Here is a 26,618-nt window from a genome sequence, read left to right as displayed (position 1 = left end):
TAATTCATATTAATATGGATTACTATAACTTGTTGCTGTACATATATTTTAGATATACAGTAGATGTACCAACCTTTTACAGACACAATTGCAGTGGTCTCTGCACTTCCTGCTTGACATGAGTAACTTCCACTGTCTTCGGGATTTAGCTCCTTGATGTGAAGTTGCAGCAAACTGCCATCCTGCTGCATCGTATACTTCCTGTTTGCTCTTAGTGGTATTCTGTTTTTTTTCCACTGTACTGAGGCGAGTGTGGACAGTTCGCAGAACAAGACTACTGTCGCTCCCTCTTCAATTTCTGTGTTTTGTAATTCTTTCTTGAAAAAGCAAGGCAGTTCTAGAATGCATTAGGAAAAGAAGTAAAGTTATGACTTGTCTCTTTAAATAACATATACTCACTTGCACAATCAACTGAGATCCAACACAATATTTTTATCACAAACAGTGAAAACAACATCAATATGTTGTATTACAAACACACCTTTGTAAGGGCACATGACATGTGTTTACCTAATGTAGAAGCCGTGTGTGGATGATTCTAGTCAAATAAAAAACAGAACTGCAATACAAAATTCTGTCTGGAAGTCAGTAAGTTGATGCACACACCTTTTACAGACACAGTTGCAGTAGTCTCTGCACTTCCTGCTTGACATGTGTAGCTGCCACTGTCTTCAGGATGGAGCTCCTTAATATGAAGCTGGAGAAGACAGCCCTCCTGTTTCATGTCATACTTCCTGTTCGCTTTTATTGGCAGTGCATTCTTCTTCCACTGCACTGACACTTCAGGTTTCGACAGCTCGCAAGACAGGACAGCTGTAGCTCCCTCCTCTGCCTCTGTCATTTGTAGCTTTTTCTTGAACAGTGGAAGGAGGTCTGCAGAAATAGGCACATATTAGTAAATCATTTATTGTATCGTGATAAATGGTAAAGGCTTCAAGATTCCATCTTGAAGATGGGCATCTTAAAATCAGACATTTCCATAAATGTCAAGTGATAATTTTTGTGGGAGGTAACAGAATTTGTATAATACACACACCTTTGACAGAAAGAGTTGCTGTAGTCTCTGTACTCCCTGCTTGGCATGCGTAGCTACCACTGTCCTCGGGTTTGAGCTCCTTGATGTTGAGCTGGAGAAGGCAGCCATCTTGTTTCATCTCATACTTCTTGTTGGCCCTGAGAGGCAGACTGTTCTTCTTCCACTGCACTGGCACTCCAGGTTTTGAAAGCTCGCAGCACAGAGAGAATGAGCCTCCCTCATCGACCTCTATACTTTGTAGCTCTGTTACAAACAATGGTGGCAGCTCTGGGGGAATTAAACATCAAGAGATGGCATGAAGATGAGCGCCAAGATTAGGTGACACAGTGTGATTGAGATACCTAAACACTAAAATATATGCACACCTTTCACTGACAAGGTTGCCGCAGTCTTTGCACTTCCTGCTTGACATGTGTAGCTACCACTGTCTTCAATTGTGAGGTCCTTGATGTTGAGCTGGAGAAGGCAGCCATCTTGCTTCATCTCATACTTCTTGTTGGCCCTCAGCGCCAGCCTGTTCTTCTTCCATTGCACTGGCACTCCGGGTTTAGACAACTCACAGCATAGAGAGGTTAAACGTCCCTCATGTACCTCTATGCTTTGTAGGCCTGTCACAAACAATGGCGGGAGCTCTGGGGGAATTCAACACAAAGAGAGGACTTCAAGATGACCAACAAAATTAGGTGGTTGGTCAGCAGGGATGGCAAGTCCTTTTCTGCTGGCTGGAAGACTATCAGAAGAACTTACCTACATTTACAACCTAAATTCTAATATTTCTTCCAATTAAGTGCATTAATTTATTACCAACAGTCTATTCTCTTCATCTTGAAGTGTTTCTCTTGTCTGTACTGATTGCAGTACTTGGATGTTGATGTTAGATTTTTATGGCCAATCAGATTTCAGCCTCTATGTAGTGCTGGGTAAATCTATACTTCCCAGGGCCTTGGAATCACTGGTAGTGCTGGTCAATTTAACTTAAACTTCAGTATATCAGCAATGGGACTGGTTCTTGAATCAACCAAATTAAAATTAAAATTCTTCTTCCCAGGTCCAGCTGTAGCCCCCAATAATGTTTGCATTTTTCTGTACTCTGCTTGGTTGATCAGGGTTAAACTGTCAACTTTGACTAGAAAGACACTTCTGAAGAGATTCACCCACACTGATACACTTAATAATAAGCATATTTGGTGAGTAAATTTTTTGGGTCATTTTCGATAAATATTGATTCAGAAGTGCTCCAGATGATGTATGCTGTTCTGCTGTTACATGGTAGTGGTGGTTTGAGAGGTGGATGACGTCAGGTAAGTCCCTAATGAAGGCCACTGATATAAATACACACCTTTCACCGACAATGTGGTCATCGTCTCTGCATTTCCTGCTTGACATGAGTAACTACCGCTGTCCTCAAGTTTGAGGTCCTTGATATTGAGTTGGAGAAGGCAGCCATCCTGTTTCATCTCATACTTCTTGTTGGCCCTCAGAGGCAGCCTGTTCTTCTTCCATTGCGCTGGCACTCCAGGTTTAGACAGCTCACAGCACAAAGAGGTTGAAGCTCCCTCTTCTATCTCCACACTTTGTAATTTTTCTTTGAAGAACAATGGAAGCTCTAAAAAGTGGGCATATGATTGATTAAACTTAGATGTATGGGTTCTAATCAGATAAACCTATCGTGTATATTTTTAGCATAATAGGTTGACTTGTCAAAAAATGTGACACAGTGCAAAATTGAAATGCAAGTTTAAATTCACTATGCAAACAATTCCGTGTATTTTTGCCCACAACATTGACATACCTCTCACACCTACAGTTGCAGAAGTCTCTGCACTTCCTGCCTGGCAAGTGTAGCTTCCGCTGTCTTCAGGTCTCAGGTCCTTGATGGCGAGTTGAATAAGGCAGCCATCCTGTTTCATCTCATACTTCTTGTTGGCCCTCAGAGGCAGTCTGTTCTTTTTCCATTGCACTGCCAGTCCAGGTTTGGACAGCTCACAGGACAGGACGGCCGTATCTCCTTCCTCTGCCTCCATACTTTGCAAGTCATCTTTGAATGAAACTGGGCACTCTAGAGAAGGATTAGTAAAATAGTGTTATAAACAATTAGGGTGAATTTCTTTCTCTGAATGGACACACCTCTTACAGACACTGTTGCAATGGTCTCTGCACTGCCTGCTTGACATGTGTATCTACCACCATCCTCAAGCTTGAGGTCAGTGATGTTCAGCTGCAGGAAGGAGCCATCTTGTTTTATCTCAAACTTCTTGCTGGCCTTCAGAGGCAACCTGTTCTTCTTCCATTGCACTGGCACTCCGGGTTTAGACAGCTCACAGTGCAGAGAGACCAAACTGCCCTCCTCTCTCTCCACACTTTGTAATTGTTCTTTGAAAAATAATGGCAATTCTGTTGGGCAAACCATTAATTAAACTTCATTCCATGTTTGGGATCTAATTAGAAGAGTATTACATTTTAAGCATAACAAGGAGTGATTTTTCTGAACCAACATACGGTTCACATTGAGTATGTAGTACTTAGTCATGCATTTACCACAATCGTTTGGTGTGTGTGTGTGTTTAGTTTGACTACTCAGTGTGCATTGAAAAAAAATACGTTAAATACCTCTCACAACTACAGTTGCTGAACTCTCTGCACTTCCTGCTTCACATGTGTATGTTCCGCTATCTTCAGGTTTGAGATCCATAATGTTAAGATAAAGAAGGCAGCCATCTTGTTTAATTACATACTTCCTATTGGCCCTCAGAGGTAACTTGTTCTTTTTCCATTGCACTGGCACTCCAGGTTTAGACAGCTCACAGGACAGGATGGCTGTATCTCCTTCCTCTGCCTTCATACTTTGCAAGTCAACTTTGAATGTAACTGGGAGTTCTGGGAAAAGATTATACAAATATGCCCATGGATGTGTAAAATGTTCATAATGGATAAAAAGGACCACAATAGTTATCAATAATGTACAGTATATAGAGAATGTGTCTTTTATCAAGCTCAGAAAGCTGTCAAGTGAATGTACCTTTTACAGAAACAGTTGCAGTGGTCTCTGCGCTTCCTGCTTCACATGTGTAGCTACCACCATCCTCAGGTTTGGCGTCACTGATTTTGAGCTGAAGGAGACAGCCATCTTGTTTCATCTCATACTTCCTGTTGCCCCTGAGAGGCAGTCTGTTTTTCATCCATTGCACTGGCACTTCAGGTTTGGATAATTCACAGGACAGTGAGATTGAACCTTCCTCCTCCACCTCAATATTTTGTAACTTTGTAACAAAGAATGGAGGCAGCTCTGGGGAAATTCGTCACAGCATATGATTAAGGTGACCCACAAATATCAGAAAAGTCAGAAAAGTGTCCTATGTGGATAGTTATTTATATCCATCTTAATATCCAATTGTATCATTTTTTAGAGCAATAAAGGTTCAAAGATACAAGAACAGTACCTTTTACTGACACATTTGCAGTGGTCTCTGTACTTCCTGCTTGACATGTGTAACTTCCACTGTCCTCAGGTTTGAGCTCCTTGATGTGGAGCTGGAGGAGGCAACCATCCTGCTTCATCTCATACTTGTTGCTGGCTCTTAATGGCAACTTGTTCTTCTTCCATTGTATGGCAATGTTGGGCTTCGATACCTGACAGCACAGGGAGGCAATACCTCCCTCCTCAGCCTTTACATTCTGTAAGTTTTCTTTGAAAAATGGCGGAAGTTCTAGGAAAGATTTGATTCAACTGTGAGAGAAGTACTCAGCAGAAAATAGAAGAAGACACTGTACCTACCTTTCACTGTTAAAGTTGCAGTTGATTCTACAGTTCCTACATGACATGAGTAGCTTCCACTGTCTTCAGGTTTGAGGTCCACAATGCTTAGCTTGAGGAGGCAGCCATCTTGCTTCATCTCATACTTTCTGTTGTCCCTCAGAGGCAGTCTGTTCTTCTTCCATTGCACTGGCGCACCAGGTTTAGATAGCTCACAGCTCAAAGAAACTGAACCTCCCTCATCCATCCGCACATTTCTCAAATCTTTCTTGAAGAACGGTGGTAGCTCTGGGCAATCATGGACATGGAATGCTCAAAATGTTAATATGACATAAACAAAACTGAATCCATCAATCAGTATTGACACTGCTTGTTCTCATTAGGGTCATGGTTGAGCTAATACCTATCCCAACTGACTTTGTGTAAAAGTGGGGTACACCCTGGACTGGTTTCCAGTCAGTTACAGGGCACATACAGGCAAACAACCATCAGACTCACATTCACATCTATTAACAGTTTAAAGTCTTCAATTAAGCTACCACGCATTTTGTTGGAAGCCCACACATGCATGGAGAGAACATGCAAACTCTTCAGCAAACCATGAGAATTACACAGTTAGATGTTTTAAGAGTGTGTGGAAGGCTTTATCTGTTAGCCTATAAAACACTTTTGGGATAAAATGCTTTTGGCTAGTCAAGTGTATATGCTTGATTGCAATATGAACTTGACCTCACCTTTGACTGTAACAGTTGCAGTACTTTCTGCATTTCCTGCTTGACATGTGTAGCTGCCACTGTCCTCAAGTTTAAGATCCTTGATGTGAAGCTGAAGGAAGCAGCCATCCTGCTTCATCTCGTACTTCCTGCCAGCCTTAAGTGGTAAACTGTTCTTCTTCCATTGTACCGGCAGCCCGAGTTTGGACAGCTCACAGTACAGGATGGCTGAGCTTCCCTCCTCAGTCTCAACACTTTGCAACTCTTCTTGGAAAAATGGTGGCAGCTCTGGAGAAGGAAAGAAAAATGACACAAATGAACACACCTTCACTTTGTAATGCTGCATTTTTCCTGTATTACCTGTCACATTAAGCTTGGCACTGGCCTGCACATCGCCTGTATCACAAAAGTAAACTCCAGCATCCAGGGGCTCGACAGCATGAATTAGCAGCAAGTTGACTTTTCCCTCCTTTCGTATCTCAAATTTATTGCCGTTTCGGAGAGGGATATGGTTGCGCTTCCAGGTAACAGGGGTGGTGAAGTCAGAGGTTGTGCAGGCCAAAGTAGCAATTTCTCCTTCCGAGATTAGAACATCTTGAGGCTTCTCCTCAAATAAAACTGAAAATTAAAACATCTCTTTAGATTAACAAATCTTCCCCATAGGGTTTGATAGATACGTCCCTCCACACCTTTGGGCTTTGGAACCACAAGAAGACTTGCTGATGTCCTTTCCTCCCCGACTACAAATGCCACAATACCCGTCTCCTCAGGTGTTGTCATGGTGAGGACAAGTCGGTGAGTGCGACCTTGGCATGTCATGCGGTTCATATCGTTCCTCTGCAGTGGACTGGAGCCCAGCCACCACACACCTTCGTTCACATTGGCGTGGCTAAGCTCGCACACAAACATGGCATCTTCTCCTGCAGTCACGGTGATGTCCTTAAGCTCTGTTACAATTCGCACTCGCTCTTTGGAGGAGAAAGACAGAGAAAGATACATTTGTTGCAATGGAGAGGGAGACTTTTACAATAATGGTAAATATTGGGGGAGATTCTTGCATTTCCACATACCCCTCACAATCAACTTGGCGGTGGTCTTTTTGCCCCTGCTGATGCAACAGTATTCGCCAGCATCTTCCAGGTTTAGCTGCTTGATCTCCAGCATGTGCGTATGTCCTTTTTTCGTAATAATTAGTCGTCCACCATCTTCAACGACCGTGTTGTCCTTTCTCCAAGTGACAGGCACATTCACACTGGAAACTTCACATGACAGCAGCACCGATTTGCCCTCCATCACCGCTTGGCTCTCCAGTTCCTTCTCAAAGAACACTGATGCTGCCGCTAGCATACAGAAAAAAGAGATTCTGTTACTTGGGATGAGAAGACAATAAAACTAGGGAAGTAAATAGCATTTGATTGGCCACAAATAATACTCTAGTGCTCTCAAGTATACGATTCCTCACAATTATTAATACATTCTGATGATGAATGATGAAGATTTCAAGTGAAACCAATATGGAATTCATGTGAGAACAGATTGTGCAGGAAAAAACAAGAAGCATATGAGTACCTCTCACGTTCACTTCAGCCGTCGTCTTCTGCTCGCCAAAGACACAACTGTACTCCCCAACGTCCTCTGGCTGGATGTTTCTAATGCTCATCTCAGCTATGTTCTCCTTGAGGGTCATCTGGTACCTCCCACCTTGATAGAGCTGGTCCTCCCCCTTCCACCACTGTACAGACACCCCCGTCTTGGACAGTTCACATCGTAGGGTCACATTGCCTCCCTCAGCGGCCTCCTGGTTCTTTAAACCCATCTTAAATGTGAGGGGAATAGCTGTGGGTGTGGAATAGAGAAAATGAGTACTATTTCACAACACACATACTTACGCATAGAGATCATGGTTTACGTGTGACAGTGATGTTGGCTACAGTCTTGGTATCGCCATAGGTACAACTGTAGACTCCACTGTCCTCCAGTTGAGTGTTTTTGATGGTCAGCTCCAGCATGCTGTTTCGATTTCTTAGCTGATATTTGAAATTATTCTTCAGCAGCTCCTGGCCTTTCCTCCACTCAACAGAAAGGCCGGGCTTCGACAATTCGCATGTCAATGTCACGCTGTTCTCCTCCTCCACTTGCAGGTTCTTTAACTTAGTTTTGAATGTGATGGGAGGTGCTGGAAATACATCTTATTGTGAACATCTGGATGGGACAGTTGGGTGTATTATAGTAAATGTGAGATCACTCACCTTTCACTATGAGCTCAGCAGTGGATTGGCTGTCTTTAGTTTTGCAAGTGTACTTCCCAGCGTCACTCTCTTCTACATTGTTGACAAACAGTTTGGTGAAATTTCCCTCCTGTTTCATTTCATATTTGTAACCGGGCCTCAGGATCATTCTGCCTTTCCTCCAGTCCACTGGTGCTCCAGGTTTGGACAACTCACAGCAGAACACTCCACTGTCACCTTCCTTCAGCTCCAAATTCTGAACTTCTTGCTTAAATGTAACCGGAAGTGCTGGGGAAAAGCAACACATGAAAATCAAACATATTTCCAAGTCTTTCCAATCCGAACATTGTGTTAGGTACACACAATGTAATCATAACTGCTATCAGAAGTTCAGTGAAAGATTAGTTTGGACTGGGATTTAACAATACACATGTTGATTGTAGCTGTAGTTTTTCATTGTTTAGAACTATGCTGCATCATACTTGGAAATGTTTCTAATATTCTGATATTTCATGTAAAAAGGTAAGCAAAAAATCCATACAATATATAATGCAGGAATATTATATATATATATATATATATATATATATATATATATATATATATATATATATATATATATATATATTCATTCATTCATTCATTATTCATACCGCTTATCCTCACAAGGGTCGCGGGGTATATATATATATATATATATATATATATATATATATATATATATACATATATATATATATATATATATATATATATATATATATATATTATATATATATATATATATATATAATATAAAATTCCTTTGTATTGAAATACTTGCAAATTCCACACATTAATCAAAATATACTACTGTGGTTGTTGTTTTTTTTAACTTTCATAACTTTAACATATTTGGCATCATTATTACTTGTATATTTAGAATACCAATACATCAGGCTATTTCTTTCATTCAAATTAATTATGAATGCTTTTGATCACTGATGATAGTGATAGAAGATAGTGAGATGCAGCACTTATTGTAACGTAAAGTTTCTGACAGTGCTAATTAAAGTGATCATTACTCATTAGTACCTTCTACAATTTTTATTATATGTATCTTGTTTTGATAAAGCTTATATGCCGGATCTGTTTACATGATACAGATGTACCAAAAATTGCATTCACTATTTTACTATCTGTGTGACTGATAATTGTGTGTATGATTTCTAGTCTCTACTATTAATTAACTGGGTGGAACAGCATTTCTGATTCCAGGTTTTCACATAAACTCACCAAATAAACTGTGACTGTGCTCATAGGTAACTTGTATTGACTTGACTGAAGCCTACCTCTTACTTTGATATCAGCTGATGTCACAGCTGTACCAACCGAGCAGCTGTATTCGCCAGTATCCTTGAGAGTTAGATCTGTGATCAGCATTTCACACACCCTGCCCTCGTGCTTCATCTGATATTTGGCTCCCTCCCTCAGGAGCTGAGCATCCTTCCTCCACTCAACTGGGACTCCTGGTTTGGAGAGCTCGCAGTGGAGCGTCACACTGCTCTCTTCCACTGTTTCTTGGTTCTTCAACTTTTGCTTGAACGTGACAGGAATTGCTGTGTGTGGGGGGGGGGGAATTACTGTGAGGAATGTACACTTATTGACCACAATAGTAAATACACTTGTGAGACCGAATGGCACTAGCATAAAGTCTCTCTTTCTCTCTTTGACAGACAGTTGCTGTGTACTTTTGACAATATTGTTATTATTGTTGTTGTTGTTGTTGTTGTTGTTTGCAGTGGCGTACAACTCCCCTGCATCATATTGAGAGCTTCTATTATCGTATTTGTATATTCCCAGGTTCTAAGCTTAAGTGAGACCCAGACAACGCCGTGGCACACCAAACCATTCCAATACAGCAATATATATATATATATATATATATATATATATATATATATATATATATATATATATATATATATATATATATATATATATATATTGTAATTGTATGTATTAAGTTGTTTTGCAATAAGATTGAACTACATTTATAAATTCATGTGTACCTGTGGCTAGAAAGCAAAGTGTGGGGAGTCTCTGTTGCTGGAATGCACAGATGCAGTCAGGGAATGGGGTGATCGATCATTGCCTCTCAAAATATCCACACTCTCTTGACCATTTTTGGTCTTTGTGGCATTCACTTATTTCTTGACAATCATGCCATATTTTTGCGGTTCAATAAAAAATTATGCAGTATACAGTCTAATGTGGAGCCTCAAAACCCAATACAGGGTCTCAGTTTTTCCATTGCGTTGGTAGTTGGTATCGCTTGATGTACCAACTATAATTTTTTCTCAATGGTCTACATCACAGGTTGGGCCACATCGCTCTGTCTCCTGTGAGCCTTATAGCTAAATAGAGTAACACAGTAAACAAGTGATTAGCACATCTGCTTTACGATGCTGAGGTTCTGGTTTCAAATTTCAGCTCTGGCCTTCCTGTGTGGAGTAGACCTCTTCTACCTGCACAGATTTTTTTCCAGCTTTATCCCACATTAAAAAAAAACATACAGGTTAGTTTAGATATGTCTGAATGTTTTTTTGTCGATATCTGCTGTGATTGGTTGGAGTCCAGCTTATACCCACTTCTTGGCCAAAGTCAGCTGGGATAGGCTCCAACTCACCGGTGACTCTAATTACCAGGATAAGTAATTATAGAGGATGGAAAATGAATGGGTGAGTGTAGCTAAATAAAGTAAATTTTAAAAAAAATGTATACAGCTCGTAGGCGGCACGGTGGTCGACTGGTTAGCACGTCCGCCTCACAGTTCAGAGGTCGTGGGTTCGATCCCGGCTCCGGCCTCCCTGTGTGGAGTTTGTATGTTCTCCCCGTGCCTGCGTGGGTTTTCTCCGGGCACTCCGGTTTCCTCCCACATTCCAAAAACATGCATGGTAAGTTGATTGGATACTCTAAATTGCCCCTAGGTGTGATTGTGAGTGCGGATGTTTGTCTCTGTGTGCCCTGCGATTGGCTGGCAACCAGTTCAGGGTGTCCCCCGCCTACTGCCCAAAGACAGCTGGGATAGGCTCCAGCACGCCCCGCGACCCTTGTGAGGAGAAGCGGTACAGATAATGGATGGATGGATGTATACAGCTCTCAAAGTGATGCAGTGCAGTTTTCCACCACCACAACACCCTTAAGCATAAACTTATTAAAGGTATCGTTTTTGATGCAGCTAGTGCTGTGGTCAGTAATTGCATAAAATGTGTATGGTTTGTCTAATTATGTTCCCATGAGGTGCAGTGTCTCTCACCAGTTATTATGATTGTGGCAGTACTTTTAATGTCTTCACAAATGCAGCTGTAAACACCACTGTCTTCAGGCTGACCCTTTCTGATGAGCAGCTCCAGTGTGGAGCCTCTCTGCTTCAGCTGATACCTCTCACCATTGATTAACAGGTCATCTCCCTTCATCCACTGAGCAGTGAGCCCTGCTTTGGAGAGCTGGCAGCAAAGCGTTACCGCGTTGCCCTCTTGCACTTCAATATTACTCAGTTCATGAAGGAATTTGACAGGTCGCTCTAATTGGGAAAAAAAAGATTACCAATGGTAAAATAGTATAATAGTAACACAAAGCTTTGACTTGTTTTTTATTGAATTGTTGTAGTTGTGTGTTTTGATTTTATGTGGACGTATTCAAGAGTTATATGGATATACGGTAACTATGTAGCTCTATATTACAGATCTCATCCATAAATCCAAGCCCTCCACCTGCCACCTCTGCCCGCAACCTTGAATGAAATCCTGCCTTCGCTCACGGCTTCCCTCCTCTTAGTCTTATTGACTCTTCTCTCTCCACCAGTATCGTCCCATCATTGTTAAAAACTGCAGCTGTCACTACTATTCTGGCAAGAAAAACCTGATTCAGACCCCATCAACTACAATAACCTCTGGCCCATCTCCAAGTAATTTACCATTCCTTTCCAAGGTCCTAGAAGAAGTAGTCGCCACTCAAGTCCTCTCACATTTAACACGCAACAGCCTATATGAGCCTTTCCAATCAGGTTTTCGTCCCATGCACAATACTGAAACAGCTCCTTTAAAAATTACCTCTGATCTCCTTGTTGCAGCTGACACTGTTGTTCACTCTCCATCCTTATCCTCCTTGACTTGAGTGTGGCCTTTGACACCATCACATACACACCATCATCTTCAAATTGACTCTCCTCCATCGGCATATCCCACACCGCCCTGGACTTGTTCCATTCATGCCTCAAAGACCACACTCAGTTCATCCAGCTGAAGTCCTTTGCATCCGACCCCCACCCTACTTCAGGTGTGCCCCAGGGCTCTGTCCTGGGCCCCCTGCTTCTCATTATCTACCTCTTTTCCCTTGGCACCATTTTCCATAAATTGAATATCCCCTTCCACTGCTGATGACACCCAGCTCTATGTGTCCTACAAACCCATCACCTGTCACCTCCCGTATTGACTACGGCAACTCTCTCCACTTCGGCCAAGTATCTCCATAAGCTTCAACTGGTCCAAAATACCGCAGCATGTGTCAACAAAAAAACAGCCCTTCTTCCATCACATCATCCCCATCCTCCAGCAAGTTCACTGGCTCCCGGACAAATTCAGAATTTTACCTTGCCCCTCCATATCTGACTGACCTCCTCCACTATGCCACTCCTCTTTCTTTCACCTGCTCATCTCAGCACGATGGGGAGAAGTGCCTTCAAGCCGCTCTGCTCCCCAGCTCTTGAACTCTGCCATTTGACCTCCGCAATGCAAAACACACCTATTTAAACATTTCCTTTAATCAGTGTAACTGCACTGCATTGTGTTTTTTATTTGTTTTATTTCCTGAGTGTAATTATGTTTTTAATTGTTGTTATATTGATGTACAGTGTCCTTGAGGGTCTCAAAAGGCACTTCCAAATAAAACGTATTATTATTATTATTATTATTATTATTATTATTATTATTATTATTATTATTATTATTATTATTATTATTATTATTATAAGTGATCACAAATGCACTCCTGTATACTGACCATTCACTGCAAGCGAAGCTGTAGTACTTTCTTCACCACAAGTACATGTGTAATCACCAGCATCTTCGAGAGTGACTTCATTAATAGTCATCTCCAGGTGCAAATCCTTTTTCCTCATCTGGTACTTGTCTCCTTGCCTTAACACCAACCCTCCTCTCCTCCATTCCACTGAGTGGGCAGGTTTGTTAAGCTCACAGCGCAGAAAAACACTGTTCCCTTCAATCACCTCCTGGTTGGCAAGCATGAGTGTGAAACGTGGTGGTAAACCTGTCAGGCAAGAAAAATGTTACAGAAAAAAGGAACAAGAACACCTGAGGAAAGGCCGCTGCCAGGAATTTTGGGCCCTCCACATCAATGCTACACATTGAAAATGTTATTTATTGGGGCCTCTTTCAAGTCAAGTCAATATTCAATATTCATCACTCCACCTATGATAGATGAATACTTGAATTAATGTAAGAAAAGTATTGAAGGCACCTCAAGAGGTGCAGCACTATTTGCGCTTGTGTGTGATCAGGTTCTGTGTAGTGTGCAAGACAAATACAACAAAGTGTGAGATTAAAGATACATGGAAAGAAAAAAAATATCCTTATCCATGCCGACTGTAATATTCCAAAAGTACATTGTATTATCTATATTACTTCTTCAGCATCTCAATGAACATGACAAATAGGCCTATTCCAAGGGCAAGGAACTGCGGTGCTGTGATTATGTGAAACATACAAAAAACAAACATAAAAACGTAAACTAATTTGTCCAATTACTGTATTTGGTTTCATATGGCTTACATTAGTATGATATCGACAACAATTATCTTCTTAATTCATCAGGCAAACATAAGTAAAACAGTATGTTTTAACAAGGTACGGGGTTGTGTTAACTCACCCTGAACGGACAGCTCTGCAGTTGATTGGCTGTCCTTTGTTTTGCAAATGTATTTCCCAGCGTCGCTATCTTGCACATCATTGACAATCATCTTTGTGTAAGGCCCTTCCTGCTTCATCTCATACTTTCCTCCACTGCTCAGAAGCACTCGACCTCTCCTCCACTCCACTGGCGCTCCAGGTTTGGAGAGCTCACAGCAGAAAAGCCCACTGTCGCCTTCCTTCACCTCCAAATTCTTGAGCCCACGTTTGAACGTGACAGGAAGTGCTGTTTGGCGGAGCACACAGATTTATGTCATCAGCATGGAAATCACCTAACATTATATTTGAAATGTACTGTATGTTCATTTTACTTACCGTTCACTTTGAGTTCGGCAGTAGTTTTCTCATCTCCTGTGATACAGCTGTATCTCCCTGCATCCTCCACTTGAATGCTGACAATGGTCAACTCAGCTGTCTTCCCTTCAAGCTTCAGGTGATACTTTCTTCCTGACATCTCCTCAGACAGCACCTGTCCGTTTCTCTGCCACTCTACTAGGGCATCAGTTTTTGACACTTCGCAGCGGAAAGTCACACTACTGCCCTCCTCTGCCTCCTGGTTTTTCAGACTCCCTTTAAACGTGGCAGGAATAGCTTCACAAGAACAAAGAAAATGTTCCAGTTTGTGGCATATAGTCAAGCAAAAGTACTGATGACCGATGATCGGCTATATTATGCACATCGGATTGTGACACTGACGCCCAGCACTTATCACCAGGTGCATTGGATTCAAATATATGGAGTTGGTCTCACATTTGAATCTTCTATAATAATTTGGTGTGCTCAGGGATCTGATGTTGGACCTGAGAGAGGGCCTGCCTCACAGTCTCTGTTTCTACGTCACTCAACTGGTCTCTGGTAGCAGAGATGGGCATTTTACAAAATTTTGCTGGTCCGTCATTCGTCATCTGTCAGCGGCCAGGATACCCGTACGCCATTTGTCAATCAGTCATTTTTCGTGACGAACTGAATTGTAATTGCCAGTCCGTCGGTTAAATCCATCAGTTAGTCCGTCAATCGGTCACCCAAATACAACCTCAGAAAAATGGGCGTCCGCCAGTGATGGACTAACGGTCCGTCAGTGACGGATTGACGGATCATTTCTACCACTACAAACTCATTCAACGGCAAAAAAAAGCCTTTGCTTGATATTTGGCAAGGTGGAAACTACTTCTTTTGTGCAGAATTGTCATGGAGATTAAGGGGGAGATAACTGGCCTCGCTCAATCACTGATCAGTAAGTAGAGTATTTGGGCTATGTCCTAAGACTTTTCGTCAATGGGGAAGTACAGTGGCTCTAGAAACAATGTTTAAGACCAGTGGTTTTCAAAGTCAGGATCATCTCCCCTATGGGCTGCCAGAGAACATTAGGGGATTACAATCCCTGTTTTAGACCATAATAGTCGCTTGAAATACACATGGTTCTATGATGTAACACTCAGAAATCTTAGGCATAAGAAACTATCCACTTAAGATTCCATGCTTAAACTCAAGAACATGTTTCAAACTAATCACAGCCAGTAACCTACATATACTGTGTAACATACCAACGACTTTAACTGTGGCCTTTGTCTTCTGGTCTCTGCAGACACAGGCATAGATGCCGCTGTCCTCTGGCAGTGCATCTCTGATGGTCAGTTCTAGCAAGGAGCCTCTCTGCTTTATCTGGTACTTCTCCCCATCCTCTAGAAGCTCACCGGCTAGCCTCCACTCCACAGCAAGGCCAGGTTTGGAGATCTCACAAGACAGCGTGATGTTGCGTCCTTCCTCCACTTGAAGGTTCTTGAGCTTTTGCTTGAAGGTGATCGGGAGTGCTAAAAATCAACATGAAAATATGTATATCTATCTTCACTAAACAATAGTGCATACATTAAAAGCGTCTCTAAAATGTATATCTTATTTTGATGAATGAATGAGTAACAATAACGCACACATCTAACTACAGATTAACTAAGTACTGTACCATTCACAGTGAGGGTTGCTGTGGTCTCTATGCTCCCACAAATGCATGTGTAGATGTCGCTGTCTTCTGGGATCACATTCAGGATCCTCAGTTCAATCAGTGTGTCCCTTTGGCGAATGTGATATTTGTCACTATTCTTGATGAGCTCATCCCCACTCTTCCTCCACTCCACAAAGAGAGAAGCTTTGGAAAGCTCACAGCGTAAAGTTGCAGTGTTGCCCTCCTCGAAGGTCACGTTGCGAAGCTTCTGCTTGAAGGTCAGTGACAGAGCTGCCAAATGTTCGGAAATATTTAGCACCAATGAATCAAGATTCTGATGTACTTTGACAATAGAACACTTCCTACCTTTGATTTTGACAGTGGCAGATGTGACCTGGTCAGCACACAAACACTTGTAAAGCCCACTGTCTTCAGGAATAACTTTCCATATCAAAAGCTCTAGAGTTGTCTCCCATCGTCTCATCTGGTACTTCACGCCATTCGACAAAACTTCTTGGCCTCTCATCCATTCTATAGCTATTCCAGATTTGGAGAGTTCACATCGCAATATGACATTGTTCCCTTCCTCTGCATGCGTGTTCTTCAGTTGCTGGATGAATGTAATCGGAATGGCTGGAAAGCAAGGAACAATTATACATAGGAGGTTGTTGAAAGTGAAAAGAAAGTTGAAATATTGAATGAAAAAAGAACCTACATAGGCCAAGATCAGGTACATGGCTTTACCTTGTACTTTGAGACTTGCTGTAGTTTGATGGTCTCTGCATTGACAGGTGTATTCCCCTGAGTCCTCTGGCTTCAGAGCTCGGATTATGAGTGAATTGATGGTCTGTCTCTGTTTCATCACATACTTGTCTCCAGGCCTGAGGCTCACAATGCCTTTTCTCCAGTGGAACTGGACTCCCGGCAGAGAGTACTCACAGGTCAGGGTAGCAGTTTCACCTTCTCGGGACTCGACGTTCTGCAGAGGCTTTGTGAACTCAGCTGGGATAGCTAAAAGGAAATAGCAACAGAAACTTCGTAAACCAAATTCATGTAATCGTTTCACAATATTTTATATTCTTTTGTTGGAGAATTCCCATTGATACCTTTGACCGTCACAACAGCCCTCGTTGTAACAGAACCAGCACTGCACTCATATACTCCAGCATCACTTTGGCAGACCTCCCGAATTGCCAGTCTGGCCTCACATCCCGAACGACTTGCAAAGTATCTTGATGAGTTCCACATCAGGCAGCAATCTTTGTACCACAGGATGTGACATGGTTTTGAGGTCACGCAGGACAGAACTAGACCCCCTCCTTCAATGGCTTCACAGTCCTCAAGCGCTTTACAAATGGTTGGACGTCTCTCTGGCAATATGAACAAGTGAAACCAACTGACAAAAGACCAAATGAAATGTAACGAGAAAATAAGAAGCAAAGACAAAATCTCACCTCTGACCAACAGTGACGCATATGATCGTTTGTCACCGGCTGCAAACGAAATGGTACCGGTGTCTTTGCGCGCTAGCTGTCTAAATGTCAGCGTGTGGTAGCCTCCCGTCAGCATCTGGATCTCATTAAGCTGATTATTGTAGAGCAGAGTCTCGTCCAGGTACCACTTCACCCCCGTGTAGTCACTGGGACAGATTTGACACTTGAATGTGACTGTGTCACCTTCAAGGCACTCAGTGTCCTCCAGTTCATCCAGGATCACCACCCTCTGGCCTGACAGACAAAAAATGGACTAGAAATCTCACAAAGCTCCCATGTTAATAAGGCTACCAAAATATTAGACACCATCAATTTGAGGCAGTGCAGGTATCACTGATCAGCGGTATGTTATTTTGTTTTTTGTAGTCCTAAACTGAATTTAAATGTTATAAATTCTTCCTTGGCTCATACCTCAAACTTTTACAACGGTTTCCTACAAAGAAGATTAAAGTCTTCTGCACACCAGGGATTGGACGAATGACACTGAATAATTCAGTCGCATAGGGTAGTGTGCAGATTCTGCTACAGATTTCGGGGTGTTGTAGACTGTCTGCAACTACTTGGACTAGGAATAGCTCAGTTAACCACGGTCTCGCCTTTTTTCCTCTGTCAATAGTGAAATATATTTACAGAGGCTAATAGAATCTTCTTTTTCCTTGACAATCAAGGGAAGTTGTTTGAAATTAAATAATATTGGTGCCGCTTCGAAATGCCATTTCCATTTCCCGCATTTTTTGTTGCAGCAAGTTGGTAGGTCCAATTTGGTCTGTTTTGGCTGCGTTGTTTGGTGGGATTAAGAGAGATGGAAGCTAAATTCACAGACTAGAATTTACTTTATGAGTGTCTACTGTCTTCCTCACCCTGCACAGTCAGCTGTGCACGGCTCTGCATGGTCCCAACATCACATGTGTAGATATCTGTGTCCAACTTCTCCAGATAAGTGATGGTGAGTGACAGCACCACACCCTTCTGCCTCATGACATATTTCCTACTTGACCTCAGCTCCATCATGCCCTTCAGCCAGGTCACTCGCTTGGCTGGCTGTCTGGTCTCGCACTCCAGAGTCACTTTACCCTTTTCCTCTGCTTTAGTGTCCTTCAACTCTCTTGCGAATGAGTGCTGCAGTTCTGGAATGATACAAATTTGAGAAATTGTGTGTGAGTGCAGAAATCGACCTTACTTCAAGAGTAAGTTAAATATGACATCATGGCAGTCTAATTGGAGATGCCATGACATCAGTACCTCATCACCTTGATTTCTGTCTTGACTTAATTTTCTTGAAGAAAAATGTGATGATCCAGATGAATATTTTCCTTAAGTACAGTACTTACCTCTAACCTCTAGCTTGGCACGTGAGGCAACCCCATCGGCCTGACAGCAGTATTCTCCTGAATCTCTGATTGTGGTGTTCTTGACTATCAGCCTTGCCAGGTTCTTTTCCACACTCATCTTATATTTGTGACTCTGCTTGATTAAATGTCCATTCTTCAGCCAGTGGATGCTGACCTCAGGTTTGGTGATCTCACAACTCAGCTCCGCATCCTCACCTGGCACAGTCTTGACATTCAGCAGATCCCTAAAAATGTGCACTGGCCTCTCTAACATCACAGTAAATATATTAGGGCACACACTAACATGTGTTTTGTTAAATTCATCTTGCCTTGATTATAATGCTGGTTATTCACCTTTGACAAAGAGCATGGTCCTGCAGCTTAAGTCTTTAATTGTAAAGAGCACTTCTCCAGCGTCGGACAAAACTACATCTTTAATCCTCAGCTTGTACTTGCGACCATTGTTGATGACCTGGAAGTGGCTGTCGGAGACAACCACTTGACCATTCATGGTCCAGAAAGGCTCATCACTAAGAACGTGAGAGAGTTGACATTGAAAAGTGCAGCTTTCACCCTCCAGTACAGATGTTGTCTTCAAGCGATGGATAATAGTGATGTGTAAATCTGTAAATAGATCAAATAAAGACCGTTTGAATATGCACTGCCCAGGTATTTTATTTATACTGCTGTTCAACCAACCATGCACAGTAACTTTAGCCTTGGTCTGGCTGGTGCCCAGATCACAGGTGTACTGTCCAGCATCATCTTTGCTAAGGCAATGAATAATCAGTGCCAGGGACCTCCCATACTGGCACAACTCATGGTTTTCATCAGGTGTCAAGACAATGCCATTCTTCTTCCAGACTGGAATCACAGATTCTTTGGAAATTTCACACTGGAGGCAGACCTCCCCTTGTTCTTCCCCAACTGCATCCTCCAGAGGTTTTATAAAGACCGCAGGGCGCTCTAAAGGCAATAGAAGCAGTAACAAAAACATAATTTTATCATTGATTTGGTTTATTAGTCCAAAATAAACAAAACCATCAGAAAAGTCTTATTTTAGCTGACCTTTGACCTTTAAAGTTGTTGTCTCCGAAAGAAGGCCAGCTTTAAATGTGACCCTGCTCTGCTGGGGTCTCAGCTTCTTAATGATGAGGCTGTGCATGGTGCCCATGTGTTGGATCCTGTTGATGGCATTGGAATAGAGGCGGACATTGTTGAGGAGCCACTCGACGTTGGCAACCACATAGTTGAGCTCACAAGCAAAACTGGCGATGCCGTCCTCTTCAAGTTCCACTGGTTCAAGGTGTTTGACTAGCCTTAGCTTTCTCACTATAACAAAAAAAGAGAATGAACCCATTACAAGTGTCAGATATAGAACAGCTCTCAGCTCAACAAATCATACTTAACCTACATACCTTCGACCTTAACATGTGCTATGCTCTGGGAACCCCCCGCCATACAGCGATACTGCCCTGCATCCATTCCTACCAAGCCATGGATTGTCAGCTCTGCATGCTTCCTATCTCTCCTCATGCTGTACTTGTTTGAAGTCTTCAGAGCTGTACGACCTTTAAACCACCTCACCACTCTGGGGGAGGGGGCAAACTCACAGCTCAAAGTGACAGAGCTGTTCTCCTTGGCGTCCACATCTTCCAAATTGCGGACAACTTGGAGGGGCCGCTCTACAGGGAGAGAGACACTTGACCAACTGAAAGCGATACCTTCAGCCTTATAACGATCACAGAGAGGATGTACTTGGGGGAGGGCTGGTTCACCCACCTTTTACCGTAAGTTCAGCTGAAGAACGGCTCTTGCCAGCAACAAAAACCACAGGCCCCGACATGGAGCTGTCTGTGGAAGTGAGGCAGAGGCTGTGGATGGTACCCTCCCTATAGATCTCCACCTCTTCGCTGGGCTCTAACACATTCCCATTCAGGGTCCATCTGGGCGGCCTTCCTGACTTCAGACTTGTCTCCACTTGGAAGAGCGCTGGCTCTGGTTCTGTCACTTCCACTGAGCTCATGCCCCGCACAATGCTCATCGCCTGCTCTGCATGGACAGTCACAACACACAGCACAATTCGGTTATTGACACATACTGTACACTCTGTAGAATGATTTCTGTTATTTCCTATGAGAAAAACAAAAGTTTGAAATGAAATCCAAACATCTACATACATGCAACCTTATAATAAATGATGTGTATACAGTGCCTACATATATCTCACCCTCAACTAGAAGCTGACAACTGGTTTTGTCATCTCCTGTGTCACAGGTGTAAGTGTCTTCGTCTGAGGAGCAGACGTCATCAATGGTGAGTTGCCTATAAATGTCTTGGCTGACAAGTTGGTACTTTTTGTTGGACACAAGCTCCTTATTGTTCTTGTACCACTTGACTTGAGCGTTGGCTCGAGAAACTTGGCACTCCAGTAAGCCTCTGTGGTGATACATGGCTATCTTGACTCTCAGAGGACGCACTATTTGGACTGGCAGCTCTGATGATTAGAAGAACAGGCTGAGTCAAGTACTTTAGGGAAATTACAAACACAATCTCGAACATAAACTGTTTGCCTGTTAGGATTAAAGTAGGATTTACAAATTTAATGTACTGCCCAATCTGCTAAGCAAATACATATAGCAAAAGACTGTTTTCACCATACTATGTCTGTAGCATGTCATGGGTGCATTTGCATATACACGCAGACATTGCTTAGATGTAGTGGCACTCATGTTACTCGAAAACAGTTTTGTATGTGTTCTTATCAAATTCCTAGGACCTTTTGATCCACCACCAGACTCACCTTTTACTGTAAGAGTTGCGTAAGACGAGACGCGTTCCGCAGTAAATCGGATTTCTCCAGCATGCTCCGGCCTGACCGACTTAAAAGACAGGGTATGGGTTTTACCTGAAACCATTTTTCAAAACAGAAGGAATACCATACTACCTTATTTGAGGGTATTTTGTTAAATATACGTTATTCACATCACATGAATTACTGGGCTCATTTACCCTGATGTCTAATCTTAATGTTGTCTCCAGGTCGGATTCTACAGTCATCTCTGTACCACCGACCATCCACATCCACTTGGTTTACTTCACACAAGAAGCTGACAGACTGACGTTCCATAGTATCAACATCCTCGAGTTCTTGGAGAATGTGGATGTCCCTAGCTGGTAGGAAATTAAAGAAAAAAGACATAATAATTAACCTATGGAAAGCAATTACGTTATCCTGAGGTTTAGGCACTTTTAATGAAACCTGAATCTTGAACTTGATCATGTCATTGTCTTGGACTCTAGAGGTGTCAGTCGGTTGTCCTAGCCTACCTCTAACAGTGAGTCTGCCGGAGGTCTGAATGCCATTTGCCTGGAAAGAGATCAAGCCCACATCTGCCAACGCCACTCTGTTTAATATGAGAGAATGCGTCTTCCCATGTGTGCTGATGCGACAGTTGGGCTTGGACTTGAGCCGCAGCCCATCCCTGGTCCACGCTCCCTCGATGTATGACAAGTTGAGGGTCACCTCAAAGGAGCAGCTCTCGCACTCTGACACTTCTACATCCTCCAAGCCTCTCACCACCTGTAGACGGTTCTCTGAACCGTAAAGACAAAAAGGTTTGTGTATGCACTCAATAATCAATGTGGGCAACTGAATGAGATGAAGAACTTACTTGCTGCTGCTACTATTCCTCCAGGTATATTGTCTGCCATACTTCTTGCAATCTAAATGGCTTCACTCGGATTGACTGAAACCTTTCAGTCTAGCACTGGAAACACATATGAGCTACAGGTAAGTCGCTGGATAACGGGGCAACAATGTGCCACGCTACATTGTTTTTTTTGTCTCTGGCTGAATTAGCGCGTATTCTTCAATAATTATAGCGCCTATAATTTCTCTACATTATAGAAACTATTTCCAGAACACTTTTTCCTTGATGATAATGAGCACCTGACCTACAGAATCTCTTGACAAGATCCAATAGAGGACCTGTATCAAAATTCTGTCACTACAAATATAATCATACCTTATTGACAGTGACAGAAAGGTTGAGAGTCTAGCGCAACCACATCTTGCTAAAGTTTATCAGACTTAAGGGGGAACCTGGAATCAAACCCATTCAAATGCAGGGTGACTACTTCTACCGCTGATCTCAGCCGAGTCACCCACAAAAGTTACATTATATTTTGGGGGTTTGTAGGTTACAGTTATAAAACTGTAATGCCACATATATACTGAGAGGTGTTTCTATATGTATTTCAGTTGCCGTATTCAAGTACACAAGAGGAGGTATCTTGCAGTACAACCGCACCACATTTTGTCATGTGAAATATGAACCGCCAATATATTCAACTTGTAAAAACCAGGGACCCCAGTTTGAGAACTCTACTGCTCTGTGGATCTTGACCAGTTGTATCTAATGTTTATAGAATATCTGCACATTTTACTGTCTGCTGCTGGGTCAATCTCACATCCATCCATCCATTATCCAAACCACTTTCACAATTGTTTTATAACTACAATCATAATTATAATATCATCTTTGGTGTTCTCATCAGGATCACTTAGTCATCATGAAAACGAGGTATAATAATACAACTCTAAAATCTTGTTGTAAGTGTATAATCTTTTTTTCACAACCATATTGTCACTTCTATCTCTGAAATTATTGTCCACCCTGTACTTCGGCGGTATTTGCCCCTTTAAGCCCTTTGATGTTTTCAGTGATTTCAGCATTTTGACTTTCTATAACGGAGGATGGAACAGTAGATAACTGCAGAATAGATTTTTCACACTTATATTTCCTAATTTTCATCCTTATGTGAAGTTGGGTCTTATCTGGATTAACATGTCCACCCTGTCATAGCAAAATACCAATTGCTATGAAAACCTTTCAGAAGTTCAAAATATATTTGTTAAACTGTACACATCTTGATAACTGAATCATGTTGCTAAGTGAAGGTTCACCGTGTGTTCATTTATGCTAACATTGGCTAAAACCGTCCACCCTGTTATTGTCCATCCTGTCAGCAAGCTCACATTCAATATTTTGCTATTTACATGTACATTGTCCCAATTTGTCCGCTTGCAGTAAATATATGAAAATGTGTGTGAGCTTGACGAGAATGCATTTCTAACAGCAAAACATCTACCTGAAATGACAAATATGAAGTTCAGTAGGAAATCCCAACTTTTTGGATTGAATTGGGGAAATCTCAAAGGCACCTTATGTTGATGTTAACTTTGCTACGAATGTTACAAAATCCAAGATGGCCATCTAAAAGTCAGCCCACATGACATCACTATCGCACGGTGGATCCCCGCGGTGGCATCCTCGACCTCCCCGGTAATGACGAGCAGTTTAATCTCTGTCACCTCGCTTGACTTAGCTCATCACCACCAATATAGACTCAGCTGTGATGCTGTCTCTACCAGACCGAATGCCCTCAATTGAGAGAAGGAAGTTTAAAAAAAAAACAATAGGCCAAATGAGAATAAATTGAATCAAATCTGAAAAGTTGGAGTCCATACCATACTATAAGTAAGACCAGGATTTTTACAGGACTCTTGAAATAGCTTCAGTTGCAGGACAGCTCGGACAGCGTCACAACAAACCACTGGATTTGAATTCCATCTAACTCAATTTAACGTTTAGGTCCAACATCGCTAGACAAATATCATACACACAAGAGTGTCTTTATAATTCACAAATAGCCTCCCACAAAACACAGCAATATGTTCATCTTTCAATATTAAAATAGAATTCAGCCCTCCCTTATGGTGTGGAATTATGTCAAGACACATGCCAAGAAACAAAACACCAGCGGTGATGTACGCACCTTTAACTCAGACGTATTCTAAGAGAAATCCATCCTCACACTGGCTGGCCATGATGGAAAACAAAATATCTTTGTCTGAGAAGACCTTCACAACAAAAATGCAAAGATCATTTTTAACAAAGCCTACTATATAAACAAGTCAGCATGAATACATTCGGAATATGAGTCCCACTCCCCGAAGGAGACAGTCTCCAGTACTTTTTTTCCCCTTGCTGCTGTGATGGAGCGATTTAGTGAACAGCTGACACATCCCTCCCCACATACTGACCTCCAAATAGCTCTCTGTCAGTATGCAGGCAAAGATAGCTTCAATCGTGTGAAGCGGAATGTGACTGGGATCAATAGAATCAGCACAATCAACCAAAATGTATAATATTGGTAAGATAGGAGATAGGAGGTGGAAAAGCTCATGACATTGCTGTGAAATCATGCTTGGTCACATACCTGCGCAAATGTTATGACGATCTGCATATGTATTCGATTAATTTCCACTCATTCGTTTGGTACTACTTATCTGATGTGGTTTTTTTGTATCTGGGAGGAAATTGCACACAAGCACATTGAGCATGTGAACTCCACACAGAATGGCCTGAGATGAGATTTGAACATAGAACCTTTGACTGTGAGGCCAGCCAAAAGTTTGCAGTTTGTCGCCTTTCATTTTTTCCCTTTGGAATTTCACTGACAGTGTTTTCTCTGAATTCAGTTCTTCAGTTTCAAAAGGAATGTTCATTTCTAGTATGAACTCTTTTGGATGGGGAAGTCATCTTTTTGTCCTTATTATTAGTTTGAAAAACATTTTTGGTGCCCCTTGAGGATGTAGTTCTATACCTATAAATGGATTGCAGTGTATCGAGCTCCTCCTCACCAATAATATTAGTTGGTAACAGTCATTTTTTGGGGGGCACAAAGTACAAACACAAAAGAGCAGAACTGATGTGAGCTGCTGGGAGGGAACATGCATTGACTGAGTATGTAGATTTCTATGCTGACCATGTTCAAAAGTGTTGTCGTAACTTTTGACTTGTCCTACAGCAAGTAACTCACATGATTTGATTGGCAGTTTTTATAATGGATGCCCTTCCTGATGCAACCCACCCATTTTTTTATCCGGGCTCAGAAAAGTCAGCAGCATGCGTCACTGTAGCAGTGCCATGTTCAACAGACTACAGGTCAAAAATGATGTGCAAATAATTGCAGTCTGCTTTGTTTGCGATTAAGTAATCTGTTATTGTCATAAATGTTCATGGGTGACAGCTCAAAACGCACGCCAACCCTGAGGGAACCTCCTCCACCGTCACAGTTGAAAGGTCATGAAGAGATTAAGCAATAATGAGCTCACATTTCACTGGGTCACCATTCACAAAAAAACATTTAGATGTGCTATTGTCATTCTGCATTCTGTCCATAGGATAGCTAAAATTACTTCTCTATGATGTCCAAGCTAAAGATAATAGCACTTCATAGGCGCCCAATTAAAAATGTGAGATTTACGTTTCCTAATTTAGACAAGCAGACAGAACACAAACCCAGGACAGCCCAGCATTGTGTTTGCTCGGTTTGATAGACAGCTCCATGTGGTACTGAGCACTCCTTAATCCAGTGAAACTCTATCGACGCGGTAATCTCCACACAGTCCTACTGTGGCACAAAAAAACAACTTGTCGTCAGCAAGGGTGGTATGGTGGCCTACAAACCACTCGCGCTTGCCAAAGTTCCACTAGGCCATTTATCCCAAAGGTTTGTTTTGTTAAGTGATAAGTTTGGTTTGTTACTTTTTTTCCCCTTGTGAATATGATCGAGAAAGTACATGTCATGTAACACAGCAAATTGGGCATTCACATACGTATATCGCAGCCGATTGATGGTGGCCATGAGCAAAAGAAAAAAAGAACCCCAAGACAAAGCCAGGATGTGTTAAGTGAATTTAGAACAGCTAAAGACTCCATCTAAAACTCAAGTGTTTCATTTCCTACAAATCCAAATGTCTAGACATAACAGCGACTATAACACCATCAGAAGACAATATTTTAGTGGGAGGAAAGAATTTTGTATTTTAATTGTTAGCCCTGACAAACTGACCTAAAAGTCATTTTCTGTAGTTGGGTGTAATAACATACTTTGCTGTGTGCCATAGCCAGGCAGCTGCATCATGCAGCAGAATAACATTAGATGTCCTTGACTTAAGCCTTGTCAACAGTCCTGCACGTCTAATTACAGCACAGCCAAACAAGCTGACAACTAGTTAAAACCCTAAACATTCATTTAACCACTCTAAACATTAAAAAAATTGTTCTCGGGCTGCCCACATTCT

General features: G+C 42.0%; 1 protein-coding gene across 2 annotated transcripts in view; it reads right to left on the bottom strand.

Annotated features, from left to right (window-relative positions):
* The window catches only part of obscna (obscurin, cytoskeletal calmodulin and titin-interacting RhoGEF a), a 41,009-nt gene extending 18,832 nt beyond the window's left edge, over positions 1 to 22,177 (bottom strand). The window contains exons 1-41 of one of the 2 annotated variants that reach the window (XM_086047208.1): positions 22,138 to 22,177; positions 21,794 to 22,060; positions 21,476 to 21,637; positions 21,267 to 21,371; positions 20,694 to 20,960; positions 20,246 to 20,515; positions 19,882 to 20,148; positions 19,532 to 19,795; positions 19,163 to 19,429; positions 18,818 to 19,087; positions 18,464 to 18,730; positions 17,993 to 18,259; positions 17,094 to 17,366; positions 16,746 to 17,009; positions 16,384 to 16,650; positions 16,006 to 16,272; positions 15,661 to 15,930; positions 15,245 to 15,511; positions 14,016 to 14,291; positions 13,660 to 13,926; positions 12,775 to 13,041; positions 11,030 to 11,296; positions 9,063 to 9,329; positions 7,753 to 8,019; positions 7,413 to 7,679; positions 7,073 to 7,339; positions 6,574 to 6,843; positions 6,193 to 6,471; positions 5,864 to 6,121; positions 5,525 to 5,791; positions 4,812 to 5,078; positions 4,477 to 4,743; positions 4,056 to 4,322; positions 3,647 to 3,913; positions 3,164 to 3,430; positions 2,829 to 3,095; positions 2,376 to 2,642; positions 1,402 to 1,668; positions 1,037 to 1,303; positions 607 to 873; positions 74 to 337 (exon numbers count right to left, since the gene is read on the bottom strand). In XM_086047208.1, coding sequence (XP_085903334.1) covers positions 74 to 337; positions 607 to 873; positions 1,037 to 1,303; positions 1,402 to 1,668; positions 2,376 to 2,642; positions 2,829 to 3,095; positions 3,164 to 3,430; positions 3,647 to 3,913; positions 4,056 to 4,322; positions 4,477 to 4,743; positions 4,812 to 5,078; positions 5,525 to 5,791; positions 5,864 to 6,121; positions 6,193 to 6,471; positions 6,574 to 6,843; positions 7,073 to 7,339; positions 7,413 to 7,679; positions 7,753 to 8,019; positions 9,063 to 9,329; positions 11,030 to 11,296; positions 12,775 to 13,041; positions 13,660 to 13,926; positions 14,016 to 14,291; positions 15,245 to 15,511; positions 15,661 to 15,930; positions 16,006 to 16,272; positions 16,384 to 16,650; positions 16,746 to 17,009; positions 17,094 to 17,366; positions 17,993 to 18,259; positions 18,464 to 18,730; positions 18,818 to 19,087; positions 19,163 to 19,429; positions 19,532 to 19,795; positions 19,882 to 20,148; positions 20,246 to 20,515; positions 20,694 to 20,960; positions 21,267 to 21,371; positions 21,476 to 21,637; positions 21,794 to 22,060; positions 22,138 to 22,177 — 10,474 coding nt within the window. Of the gene's footprint in view, positions 1 to 73; positions 338 to 606; positions 874 to 1,036; positions 1,304 to 1,401; positions 1,669 to 2,373; positions 2,643 to 2,828; positions 3,096 to 3,163; positions 3,431 to 3,646; positions 3,914 to 4,055; positions 4,323 to 4,476; positions 4,744 to 4,811; positions 5,079 to 5,524; positions 5,792 to 5,863; positions 6,122 to 6,192; positions 6,472 to 6,573; positions 6,844 to 7,072; positions 7,340 to 7,412; positions 7,680 to 7,752; positions 8,020 to 9,062; positions 9,330 to 11,029; positions 11,297 to 12,774; positions 13,042 to 13,659; positions 13,927 to 14,015; positions 14,292 to 15,244; positions 15,512 to 15,660; positions 15,931 to 16,005; positions 16,273 to 16,383; positions 16,651 to 16,745; positions 17,010 to 17,093; positions 17,367 to 17,992; positions 18,260 to 18,463; positions 18,731 to 18,817; positions 19,088 to 19,162; positions 19,430 to 19,531; positions 19,796 to 19,881; positions 20,149 to 20,245; positions 20,516 to 20,693; positions 20,961 to 21,266; positions 21,372 to 21,475; positions 21,638 to 21,793; positions 22,061 to 22,137 lie in introns of both variants that reach the window. The other variant, XM_086047209.1, reaches the window with a different exon arrangement.
* Between the last annotated feature and the right edge of the window lie 4,441 nt (positions 22,178 to 26,618).

Source organism: Filicampus tigris, chromosome 12, assembly GCF_054856515.1.
Source record: "Filicampus tigris isolate MCC_2025a chromosome 12, RoL_Ftig_1.0, whole genome shotgun sequence".
In the NCBI taxonomy this organism is placed as follows: Eukaryota; Metazoa; Chordata; class Actinopteri; order Syngnathiformes; family Syngnathidae; genus Filicampus; species Filicampus tigris.
The sequence above is the reverse complement of the archived record's forward strand: the minus strand, read 5'-3'. Positions and strand labels throughout refer to the sequence as shown.